This window comes from Chelonia mydas, chromosome 10, assembly GCF_015237465.2.
Source record: "Chelonia mydas isolate rCheMyd1 chromosome 10, rCheMyd1.pri.v2, whole genome shotgun sequence".
Taxonomy (NCBI): domain Eukaryota; kingdom Metazoa; phylum Chordata; order Testudines; family Cheloniidae; genus Chelonia; species Chelonia mydas.
In genome coordinates, this window is record NC_051250.2 from 44,486,873 (window position 1) to 44,498,943 (window position 12,071).

The 12,071-nt window shown below is 50.6% G+C and overlaps 1 protein-coding gene across 9 annotated transcripts in view; it reads left to right on the forward strand.

Annotated features, from left to right (window-relative positions):
* ZNF609 (zinc finger protein 609) overlaps positions 1-12,071 on the forward strand; it is a 120,938-nt gene that overhangs the window by 20,556 nt on the left and 88,311 nt on the right. For all 9 annotated transcript variants that reach the window (XM_043523792.1, XM_043523795.1, XM_037910783.2 and 6 more), the window contains exon 2: positions 473-1,354. In XM_043523792.1, the coding sequence (XP_043379727.1) occupies positions 608-1,354 (747 nt within the window). In that variant the 5' untranslated portion in view covers positions 473-607. The remainder of the gene's footprint in view (positions 1-472; positions 1,355-12,071) is intronic.

Consider the following 12,071-nt stretch of genomic DNA (forward strand, 5'->3'; position numbering starts at 1 on the left):
TGTGTGTGTGCGTGCGGGGGGAGAAAATTCAGGCTTCCTGTATCTGTGGTGGGGCACGTGTTGTGTGAGACTGCGCGTGCGTGTGTATGAGAGAGAGAGGGTGGGGGGGTTCAGACTTTGCGTGACTGGTGGTGGTGGGATGTGTGTGAGTGAGAGAGAGAGACAGCGTGTGTGTGGGTTCAGGCTCTGTGGTGGTGTGTGTGAGTGAGAGACAGCCTGTGTGTGTGTGTGTGTGTGTGTGTAGAGTTCAGGCTCAGTGTGTCTGTGGTTGTGTGTGTGTGTGAGAGAGAAAGAGAGAGAGAGAGAGAGAGAGAGGTTGCGGGGAGTTCAGGATCCATGTGTCTGTGGTGGGGCACAGGTACCTGTTGGGCCCCTGTAGTAGTGAAGGTGTGTGTGCCTGTTCTAGGAAGATCACTCAAACAGGCTTCCCCAAGCTGCTCCTTGTAACACCTGTTCTTGCTCTCCCTTTCAGCGATGATGATGCCGTCACCTGGACAGACCCTGACCACTGGAGGCCTGAGGACATAGCTGCAGCTGCTGCCTGGGATCCGGAAGGCGTGGAGGCAGGGAAGAGCCTAGAACTTTGAGGTGGGCTGTGAACTCTAAGATGTCCTTGAGCAGCGGAGCTTCCGGAGGGAAAGGAGTGGACGCAAACCCTGTTGAGACGTACGACAGTGGGGATGAGTGGGACATTGGAGTAGGGAACCTCATCATTGACCTGGACGCTGACTTGGAGAAGGACCAGCAGAAACTGGAAATGTCAGGCTCCAAAGAGGTGGGGCTGCCGGCGCCCAACGCTGTGGCCACACTGCCTGATAACATCAAGTTTGTGACTCCGGTGCCGGGCCCTCAGGGCAAGGAGGGCAAGTCCAAATCCAAGAGGAGCAAGAGTGGCAAGGACAGTGGCAAGCCGGCCCAAGGAACCTCTCTGTTCACTCCCAGCGATGGGGCCAGCGGCAAGAAGGAGGTTCAGGGACGCTCTGGGGATGGCGCCAGTTCGGGCGGCTTGGTGGCTGCTGTCATCCCAAAGGGCACTGAGAAGTCGGCCAAGGCATCTCGCAGTGTGGCCAGCTCCAAAAAGGAGAAGGAGGGCAGCTCATCCAAGAGCAAGAAGGAAAGGAGTGAGGGTGTGGGGGCTCCATCAGAGAAGGAGCCCAGCGTGCTCCAGCCTCTCGCCCTTGCTGTGAGGGTGGGACAGTACGATGCAGGCCAAGGGCCAGAACCTGCTGCAGCCGAGCAGCTCGGGAGTATAGCTATCGACACGGGAGCTGCGCTCAATCCTTTGGGAGTTAAATCGGAGATGGAGGATGGGGAAAGTGAGTGCCGGCAGCCAAAAAAGGTCAAAGCAGAGAAGGTAAGAGGCAGGCGAGTCGCTAGTCAGGAGGGGTGGAGGGACACTGCTGTGGAGAGCAGGCGGTGTATGCAGCCCCATGTCTGCTCCCCATTTCAGTGGAGCGGTGCTCTGTACACGTTCTGCCCCTAATGCTTTGCCAGGAGTAGGCTGCAGTGGGACTGCTCCCCTTCAGCAGCAGGAGATGGAGGCAGTTGCTTCCAGTGGCCTCTAGAATGAATAGGACTTGCTGTGTGTGCTGCACTAGGTTCTGGTGAGTTGTAACGGGATGGACCTGGGAACAGCAAAACGTAGGCTGTATCTTGGGCAAGCTGCTTGCCAGCAAGATGCGTTGGGCCATGAAATGGCTCCCTGGGCCAGGGGTGGAACGCAGTTCTGGCCTCTTTAAAATGGACTGTACAGTAAAGAACTGTCCTTCCTTAGCCTCTGGGAGATGGGCCTCTCCAGATCCCCAGTCCACAGCTGTGAGTCATGAGTGTTTGAGATGAGGGAGGAGCATCTTACCATCCACTGGTCCTGTGTAGGATTGTTCCTGACAGTCAAGGTTTGGTGTACTTTGCGGCAAGCTAAGGAAGCCAGGGGACGTAGTTTGTGTTTTGTCAATGAGAAGAGGATGCAACTCTTTGCTTCCCCCTTTGTGGGCAGGGCTGAAGGTGGCTTGAGCTCCTAGCTCCCTAGCAATCCTCAACAGCCATGAACTGCATACCTGAACGCACCAGAGCCTGTGATACTGGAGAGCTGTTCTCTGAAAATGGCTGCAGTTGAGGTCTGGAGCTAAGTGAGCTCTGCTGCTGATGGTACCACGTGGGTGCTGTGCTGCTCTGATCTCTGCTCCTCCCCCGGATGAGCTTGGTTAATTGGTAACAAGGTATGCCAGCTTGTGGTGGCTTTGGCTTGTGGTGTTTGGGTGTCGGGCCCTGCGCTCTCCATTCTTCCTGTAGCTCCCAGCTGAGCAGGGCAGACGGACTGGCTCTCTAAGCTGCCCGATTGGCCGGGGGTGCTCTGTGCAGGCTCGCTCTGTGCAGGCTCACCCTGTGTTGAGCTGGTCCTAGCAGCTGATGTATAAATTGATTTCTCTATAATTACATCAGTTGTAGCAAGGGAGACAATGTCCATATATAAGAGTTAATAAGTATAGAATCTGTCCCAGGGTGTGGCAGAGAAGCTGGAGCTGTCCTGCTCCTGTCCCTGCAACGCCGGGTAGGGTGATGGGGCCTTGTTCTCCCTATACCCAGGCCTGCAGTTTGTACATTGGCCTAGTGGTACCTGTTGTCATTGTCAGCGTGTGGGCATCAATATGTCTGTGGCTGTGGGCAGTTTTCCATGTTAAATGCTATTTCATATTGTCCTATCCTTGTGACAGCTTGTAGAGATTGTCATGGGTGAGCTGGCAGGGCTGTGCTGGGGGTGAGTGGGTATTGCCCACAAACTACCCCCTTCTCTTTCAGATCAGCCTTGGGTGCTAAGATTCTGTTGCTGCTCCTGGCAACAAGCACGTCTGGCTCTGGAGCTAATCCGTCCACAAAGCGGGGCTGTGGAAAATGGCGGGCTTTCTTCCTGCGCAGCTCCATGATCCTGCTGTCTTGGTCCTGCTCATATAATCTTAGATAGCTGTGACACCAGTGGGAAAGCCGCTTCCTTTGGCTGCCATGTGCAAGTAGTTTAGCTCATGAGTGGCCTTGTCCTTGCAAGATCTCTACTGCAGAGTGCAGGATGAGCTGATACAGCTCCTTGGAGGCATAAGACCATTCCAAGACCTGGCTCTAGATGCTTGTCTGCACTAGACAATTTGGATATTACCACCACTGCTGCAACCCTCTAGTACACCCATAAACCGTACATGGCCGCACACAAGCACTTGCTGTGGTGGTGGTCAAGCCTGTGCACCACCACTGGGCTTGTTCTGGCACTGAACATCCAGTTGAAGAAACTGAACATGTTGCAGATAGATCATATAAACCACACACTTCACGTGCCAGGCCCAGGGAGTGGTGCCATGGCTTGTGGACCAGGTGCAATGGTCCCAGGGGTGAGGCTCATGTTCTGTGGGGGAAGGCTAGGGCTGGGGGTCCTATGGGCGATGAAGGCCTTGAAAAGAGGGCTGCAGGCAGTACGGGAAGAACATGAGAGGGGGACTTCTCCTGAGAGAAGGGAGCGTGCCTGCGATGGATTAGCAGGGCCTCAGGAACTGGTGTCCTCAAAAGCTGCAAAGTTTTGCAGTAAAAGGGCTTGTTCCAAATCAGTGTCAGACTCTGTGGAGACCGAGTGGAGAGCAGAACCGACTCAGGGGGGAGGGTGTGTAGCAGTAACGGGTACGTGTTCCTGCCAGACCCCTGTGCAGCTCCCTGCATGGCAGGGGTAGGCTTGGGAATGTTATATTGCCCACTGTGCAAGATCAAATGGGCCCGGGGTGCTCTCCCAGCGTCCTGTGTGTCCCTACGAGCTGTCAATGTGGGACCTTTGTTTTTTCTCCTGTGAAGGAGGGGCCTGAATGTGCACAGCCCAGACAGGGTTGGGGTATGGTGTGCTGTTATGGTGTGCTCTGCCTGGGCAACAGCCAGAGTTCCTGGGGAGGCCTGGGCAGCTTGGAAAAAACATGGTTGTTCTTGGGGAGAGGGTTTACAGAATGGCTGTGCATGGTGAGAAATGGCCTGCAGGCTCTGAGGGGTTGTTTGCCGGGTGAGCTGCCCCCTAGTCACTGAGGATGGCTCCCTGTGCTGGGCTGGGGGCTGTGAAGGACAGTGAATGACGGATGTCTGTGTGGCGCTGCTCCCTCTGCCCTCCTTTTGCTCATCGCTCTATCCATGGCAGCCCCTTGCCACTTTCTCTCTGCCCCTGCTGCCGTGGCTGGCGGCTGCTCCAGTGCAGAGCTCGCTGTTCTGTCTGCACGGAGCCCAAGTGGGAGGGTGAGGCGCACCCCAGCAGATGCTGCCTGCTGCCATTGTCAGCGCAGCCCTCTGGTGCTGCCTTCTTCCTTCTGCTCCCCTCTTGGCGCGGGGGATGGGGAGGGAGGGGATATTGAGCCTTAAACAAAAGCGCCTCCGAGCTCTGGGCTGCTGCCCCGGCTTTGTTTTGATTGAGAGCTTGTTGAGCAGGATGAGTGGCCAGATGTGATGCTGCTGCAACCTAAGAAAAGGCAAACATCAGCGACCGGGAAGTCAGCGCTAGAGAAAACCCCTCTCCGTATTGTGTGTGGTGTGTGTATAGGCGCGGGGCGGGGGCTCATCACCCTTCCCTTCAAGGCCTGTGGTTAGGGGGCTGCAGATGGATGTGCCCCCCCCACAGGTGAGCCCCGTGCTGTCAGTGCTCAGGTGGCATCTGCACTAGCCTTCTCCCCCCAGGGTTCCTACCATTGCTGATACTGAAGGGATGGGGAAATCTTACAGTGTGGGAGAAGCTGGAGTAGGCAAGGCCTATAATACCTCAGCCATTTGAACACATGGCTGAGGCTCAGCTGTGCCATCACATGATTCCCTCTTGCTGGCATGGGGCTCTTCCGTGTTCAGGGGCTGGGGTGGGAAGCTGAGTGCCCATCTTCCAGGAACAGCTAGCAGGGGTGCACGGGAGGGGACGTATCTCTGTTGGGTGAATTTCCCAGTTGTGCAGTTGGGAGTGGGCAGGCAATATTAGCATTAGATGGTTAGCTGCTGTGGTGTTAAGAAGCTAGCTTGGAGCAGGCTTCTAGAGCCATGCCCAGTCTACACAGGACTTCTGTTTGTTGAACTGGCGGTCGCAGGCAGCTGCTCTGATACAGGCAGCTTTTCCTTCTAAAATATACAAACAGGCAGAAAAGGTGGATCCTGAACACAGCTGTAAAGCTTTGTTCCTGTCTACACTGCCAGGAGTAGCCATTTTAAAGGAGGATGTAGCACAGATATTAGCAGCGGTGCTCACAGAAATGTTTCTGTAGATAAACTCTTGCCCCAGAAATCCATAGCATGGTGTCTCATACATTTGTCAGAAGGTGCCAAATGTGGATGCAGATGCAGCTCTGTCACCACTGAGCTTGCTGGACCCGATTGAAAATATTGCATGAGCTCTAATGTGGACAGGGACCGACTGAGGCTGGAAAAGAGCGAGAATCCCAAATCCTAGTCTCTTTCCCAGACTTCCTCCCCTAAAAATTCCCACCGTTCGTACTGGTTTTGTTAGCAACATGGACTGCTGGTGCTTTAACTCCCATGATCAGATCAGAGAAGCACCGCTAATCACTTCCAAGGAAGCAGCATAGTGCGGAAGGCTGTGGAGTTGTGTCTGGTGGTCCCTCAGCTCATCCTATCAGCAGGTGAAGGCCACTCCTGCCTTGGCCCTTTCTGCTGCTATATATCAGCAGTCTTCAACTACTCACCATCCTCTGGGTGTCTCCTGGTGCCCTTGAGACCTGCCCTGCTCTCCTTCACTAGCTGACAGCAGTGGCAGGAAAGCAGCGTAACAGTCAAATACCTCTCAATAAGAATTTCCAGGTTCCCTATTCCAGCCAACTGCCCCTCCCCGTCTGTATGTCACCGGCAGGACTTGATGTTCCACTGCGTGTGGTGGGCTAGTTATTCCTCTGAACTGCGCTTGAGTTTGGGATGGTTCAATTGGCTTCTCTGCTCCAATCCCCACCGCTCCCCGGAGAACCAGGCTGGAAACAAAAGAAGCAAATAGGTTCTCTATCCTGCCGAGTACTAGGCTGCGGCTCCTCATCTGTGTCTGTTCTGCTCTGAGTCCTGGAGGCTGCTGTGTCTTTGTGGGTACTCTGTAGCTAGCTGGGCTGGTTGCATATCCTGTGGATTCCAGAAAGCGCTCCGGAATGCACTCATGTTTAGCTTCTTGTTCCTGAGGCATCTTTATATTAAAAGAGCATTTCTAAGGGCTGTTAGCCATGCTCTGGTCTTGCTCAGTCCATCTAGCTCTGAATTTACTTAGTAACAATGCTGCAGTATAGCGTTGATGTGATATACTTAACTTCTCCAAGGCATTTCACTGGTATCGCATGACATTCTGATTAAAAAATTACACTGATATAAAATTAACATGGCATATGTTAAATGGACTAAAAACTGGCTGATAGGTTTCAAAATGTAACTGTAAACAGGAAATCATCATTGAGTGGATGTTTTTCTGTTGCGGTCCTGCAGGGATCAGTTCTTGGCCATATGCTATAGAACATTTATCACTGAACTGGAAGAAAACCTGAAATCAGCGCTGATAAAGTTGGCAAATGACACACAAATTGGAGGAGTGGTAAATAATAGAGGACAGGTCACTGATACAGAGCAGTCTGGATTATTTGGTAAACTGTGCACAAGCAACAATATGCATTTGAATAGAGCCAAATGTATACATCCGGGAACAGAGACTGCAGGCCACACTTGCAGTATGGGAGCTCTCTCCTAAGAAGCAAGGACTCTGAAAAAGATTTTGGGGTCATGGTGGATAAGCTGCTGAACATGAGCTCCCAGCATGACACTGTGGCCAAAAGGGCTAATGTGATCCTGGAATGCATAAATGGGGAAACCTTGAGTAGGAGCAGAGAGGTTATTGTACCTCTGTATTTGGCACTGGTGCAACTGCCGATGGAATCCTGTGTCCAGTTGTGGTGTCCACAATTCAAGAAGGATTTTGATAAATTGGAGAGGATTCAGAGAAGAGACAGGAGAATGATTAAAGGATTGGAAAACCTGCCTGATAGTGATAGACTGAGAGTTCAATCTATTTAGTGTAGCAAAGAAAAGGTGAAGGGGTGACTTAATCACAGTCTGTAAGTACCCACATGGGGAGCAGATATTTTACAATGGGCTCTTAGTCTAGCAGAGAAAGGTCTAACATGATCCAGTGGCTGGAAGTTGAATTCAAATTCAAACTGGAAATGAGTAGTTAACCACTGGAACAATTTACCAAGGGTCATAGTGAATTCTCTATCACTGGCAATTTTTAAATCAAGACTTGGCTCTTTTGCTAAAAGATGGTCCCTAAAAATTATTTAGAGGACGTTCTCTGGCTTGTTCTATACAGGAGGTCCGACTAGGTCATCACAACGGTCCCTTTGGCTTTGGAATCTTGAGTTTTTCTACGTGCTTTGCAAATTGCCCTGTGTAATGCAAAACCAAGACAAAAACAGAACAAAGCATGACTGCCCCGTGCTCATTAATATACACCGGACCCTCGCTAGAACGATTTGAATTATAACGCAGTCGCAGCCATGGATCCCAAATTTAAGTACTGACAGTACAATTCTTTTGAGTATAGACATGATAAATCAACCGCTGAGCGCTCTCCTGTCGACTCTAGTACTCCACCAGAATGAGGAGCGCAAACGCAGTTGACGGGAGAGCGTCAGCTATTCATGCAGCTGAAGATGCGTATCTTAGATCGACCCCATGCTGTACTATAGACAAGCCCTAAGACGATTGCTCTAGGCCTAGAACGCCATACAGATGTAATGAATACAAATTTACAGGTACAGTATTAATCTTTAGAAAGATGTCAAAAATGTTGGGCAAAAGGAAGGCTTACTCGGTGCAGGAGAAATTGGACGCTATCGAACAACTTAGAAATGGCGAAACCCAGGCAAAGATTAGCCGCGATATTGGCATTAACGAGTCCACCTTTTGTGGATGGCTAAAGAATGCTGACAAGCTCGGAATTTACATTCGTAACCTGGATGAAAAGCATGGCTTTCAAAGAAAACGAGCCTCTTTAGTGAATGATGCCGATCTTGGTTCTGCGGTGTCCACGTGGTTTGTGCAAGAACAGCAGAAAGGCATTCCCATCTCTGGTTCGCTTATAGCTATGCAAGTGGAAAAATTTGACCTGGAACTTAATGGCAAATTCAGCAATTTTAAGGTGAGTTCGGGTTGGCTAGGGCAATTTCAGAAAAGACACGGAATCTCTCAGATTGCGGTTTCGGGAGAAAAACGCTCTGCTGACGGCACGGCAGCGCAATTGTACCCTTTGAAGCTGAGGGAAATTTTACAGGCAGAGGGTTACTCGGAGGAACAGGTTTACAATGCAGATGAAACAGGAATTTATTATAAAATGTTGCCCGATAAATCCCTGGCTGTCAGAACAGATGAACGTAAGAAAGGAGGATATAAACAGGCAAAAGATCGCCTTACTTTATTGTTCTGTGTGAATGCAACAGGCAAGCATAAATTAAAACCATTGTGCTTTGGAAAGTCTCACATAACTCGGTGCTTTCATCACATAAATGTGAATTGCCTGCCGTTTTCGTACAAAAACTCTAAAAATTCCTGGATGGCGAGAGATTTTTGAACAATGGTTCTTCACCTAATTTGTCCCTTCTGTGCGAAAGCATTTGTGGGCAAAACGCTTAGAAGAAAAGGCCATTCTTTTGCTAGACAACTGTCCAGCGCATCCTCCGGCCAAAAGACTCAGAACCTGTGATGGTAAAATACGGGTTGAATACTTACCTAAAAACACGACTTCCAAAATCCAGCCGCTTGATCAAGCTATCGACGGAACTTGGTACGACAGGTGATAGAAGGCGAGTTGTCTGTCACCGATTTTCTGAAGAAGTTGACTATAAAAGACTTCTTTTACATTGGCGGCGATTCCTGGAATTTATCACACGCTGAAACGATAAATCGCTGTTGGATGGTGGGACTGAGGGAGTCGTTTGGCCACCACCCGCTCCTGGAAGAAAATGAAGAAAGCAGATCATAGTCTGACGAGGAATTCGACTTCTTGGGATTTACAGAGGAGAAAGTTGGAAGAACAGACATGAAGTGGATGCAGGAGCTGTGCCAGCAACTGTCCGGGCTTGGGGTAACTGTTCTGCCACTAAATACCGAGTCCTGGATAAGAGGCGACGATGAAGCAGAAGAATTTTGTCCCGTTGCTGAAAGTGTAACGGATGACCAAATTCTTCAGGCAGTATGACCAAACAACATTCCAGAAGCTGAAGAATCGGCCTTCGCCGTGGAAGAAGAAGAGGAAGATGAAGTGGACGTCGTTCCAACGTCAGCTGCAACCATAGCTGGCTTAGAGACTGCTTTGAGATGGTTTGAGGCGCAAGACGTTGAGCCTATAAAAAATTACGCAGCTACGTAGCCCTTTGCAGTTTGCTAAGCGGTAGCGGCGCAGGAGCAAGAAGCAAAAGCAACTCACTGACTTTTTTTAAGCAAAACTAGACTAATTTATTGTAATGTCGACATTAAATCTCTAATAAAGCAGCACTTTTTTCTCATTTATTGTTTCCTTCAAGTAGTTTATTTTCTAAGGTTTTCTATACTTTATGGATGTGATATTTACTGTATACAGTAATTTCATTTTAACGCGGTCCCTGCTATAACGCGGTACTTGGCATGGATCCCAAATCCTGCGTTCTGGCGAGGGTCCGGTGTACCTTTGAGGGACCAGGTTAAGCAGATTAAAGTTAGGGAATTTGTAGCTCGGCCTGCATTAAATCAGGCTGTGTGCTGAGTCTTCTGCAGAAACGCCGAGTGGAGGATGGAGTGGGCCCTTTGAGTTTGGGATGCTCTCTTGCCAGCATCCACCAGCAGTTTGAATGAGGTACCCCCTGCTCGTAATGTTGACTGAGACTTTGAAACCTGTTGGCACAAGCAGCCTTGTCACGTGATGGGCAGTGACTCACGGGCTGCTCTGTTAGGGGACACATGCAGCTCTCAGTTTAACAAACCCCTTGGAAACTTGAACCTCAACTCTCTTGAATATTTCCCCTCATTGGACGTGTGCACTGGCATGTCACAGTCGGTTTGTTGTGGCTGAAGGGCAGTCCCCTCTGGCTGCGGGATGCGTGTTCACAGTGGTTTAAGGGCACATGCTTGCGCCCAGAAGATCTGTTCTCATGGTGACTTGGGAGTGCATCTTTGTCCCCAGGGGGAGAGGAGATTGGCCTTATAGACATTTGGGGTTTCTTAGTTATGCCTGTGGGCTTGGAGCTACTGGTGGTGGTTGGGGGAACTTGCTCACCCTGCTGATGGGTTATTAAGTGATAGGCCTGATCTACCAAAAATGTAGACAAATGTGATGGCCTCCCTGATAGGAGTGAAAGCCCTATTTTGAGTTCCCCAGGCTGTTTTTGTCCCTTGAGCTGTGCTTGGGGAGTGGGGCTGTGCTTCTGGGGGACTGGGGACCAAGATTTTTCAGTCTGAGCCATTTCCCACTCTCTGCTTTGTGTAGATCTCTGCTCTCTTCTCAGGGAATGGCGGTTGGAACGGCTTTCACAAACCCAGCCAATCTGGCCAGGCAGGCAGGGCCAAAGGTTTCCGGGAGGCGTTGGGGAACATGTATCAGCAGCTGCTGGCTCGTCCCAGCTCCTCTCACTGTGGTTTCCCTCTTCTAACCACGGTTGAGTAAGCTACCTCCAGAGCTGCTGACAGGGCCGTGTTTGGAGGCCTTGGAAATTACACTGTTCATTTCCTTATCATCCCCTGACCTGCAGTGCAGAGCCTTCTGGTGCAGGAACAAGGGAAGAAAGCGGCATGCAGCCAACATGTGTCAGGAGCTACAAAGGAGGAAATTGGACTTGCTCACTTAAAACCATGGGGTTAGGCTTTGATTTTTGGCTCCCACTGAGAGGTTATTTCTATGTACTGCTTTTAAACCGCTAGATGTGGCAGGCTGCGGATTTCAGCAGATCCCACCTCTGGAGTTTTATAAGCAAGGAAGGCAGGGAAAATTGCATCTCTCTCCTGTTAATTTCCCAGTTGTGCAATTGGGAATGGGCTGGCAGTATGCGCATGGGGAAGGGTAAGTTAAAGGACCAGCTCATCTTAATACGCATTTATTCTTTACTGCTGTACCCAGTTAAACTGTTGTCAGCCCCTGCAGTATGGGGCTGCCTTTGCTGGAGCAGCAGCCTGCACCCCTCTGGGAACAGGGATTTGAGGACGCCCTTGAGGGTGCTGGCGCAGAGAACAAAGCTAATTGGCAATGCTGAGAAAAGGGATCAGTGTTTGCCAAGAGGGAGAGTGGAATGATGCATGCAATGGAGAGGAGGATAAAAGAGGCGTAAAAGCTCCTTGTGACTAAGTTTACGCTCTGGTTCCAAGCTGCTTCCTCTCCTTGGGGCAGCTGTAAATCTGCACCATTTGCGTGCTTCGCAGCTCCCTGGAGGAGTTGTGATTAGAGATTTGAACGAAGGGTCCAGCTTCCTCGCGTGTGACCCGGCCTCTGACTCTCCACTCCAAGGGAGATTTCCCAGCCAGTGGGGACTGTTGGAGGTGGGTCAGATTGTGAGGCTGAATGGCTTCTGAATGGCCCCTCAGTGTTCTTTGCTTTGCTTTCAGTCTGGTGGTGGCTGTGCGTTTGCTTAAGGACCCCATGCCATGCAGGGCACATCTATCTGACTGTTTCCCTAATGCAGTCAGCCCCTCCCATCCCTCCAGCACTGGGAACCCCAAAAGACTTCAGAATGAGACAGGTTGATCTTACAGTCCTGTGGGGGAGCAGGAGGAGTATGCGAGGTCTCATCTGCCAGTGACCAAATCTGCTCCTGGAGCCGTGCTCCTCAGGGACCTTGGAGTAGTTCCCACACTTACTAACGGAGCAGGTTTAATGTCATTTCAGTGACAGCCTCATCATTGGGTGCAATGAGCATGCTGGTTCACCTTTCTTGTTCTCAGCTGAGCCGATGGAAGGGCTGTGATTCTGTTTGGGCCATTGTTGCCAGGCTGGGTTGCAACATAAAGAGTGGTGCTGGTTTGGGGAACTTGTGATCTGATGACCTATAATCAAACAGCACCTGAGT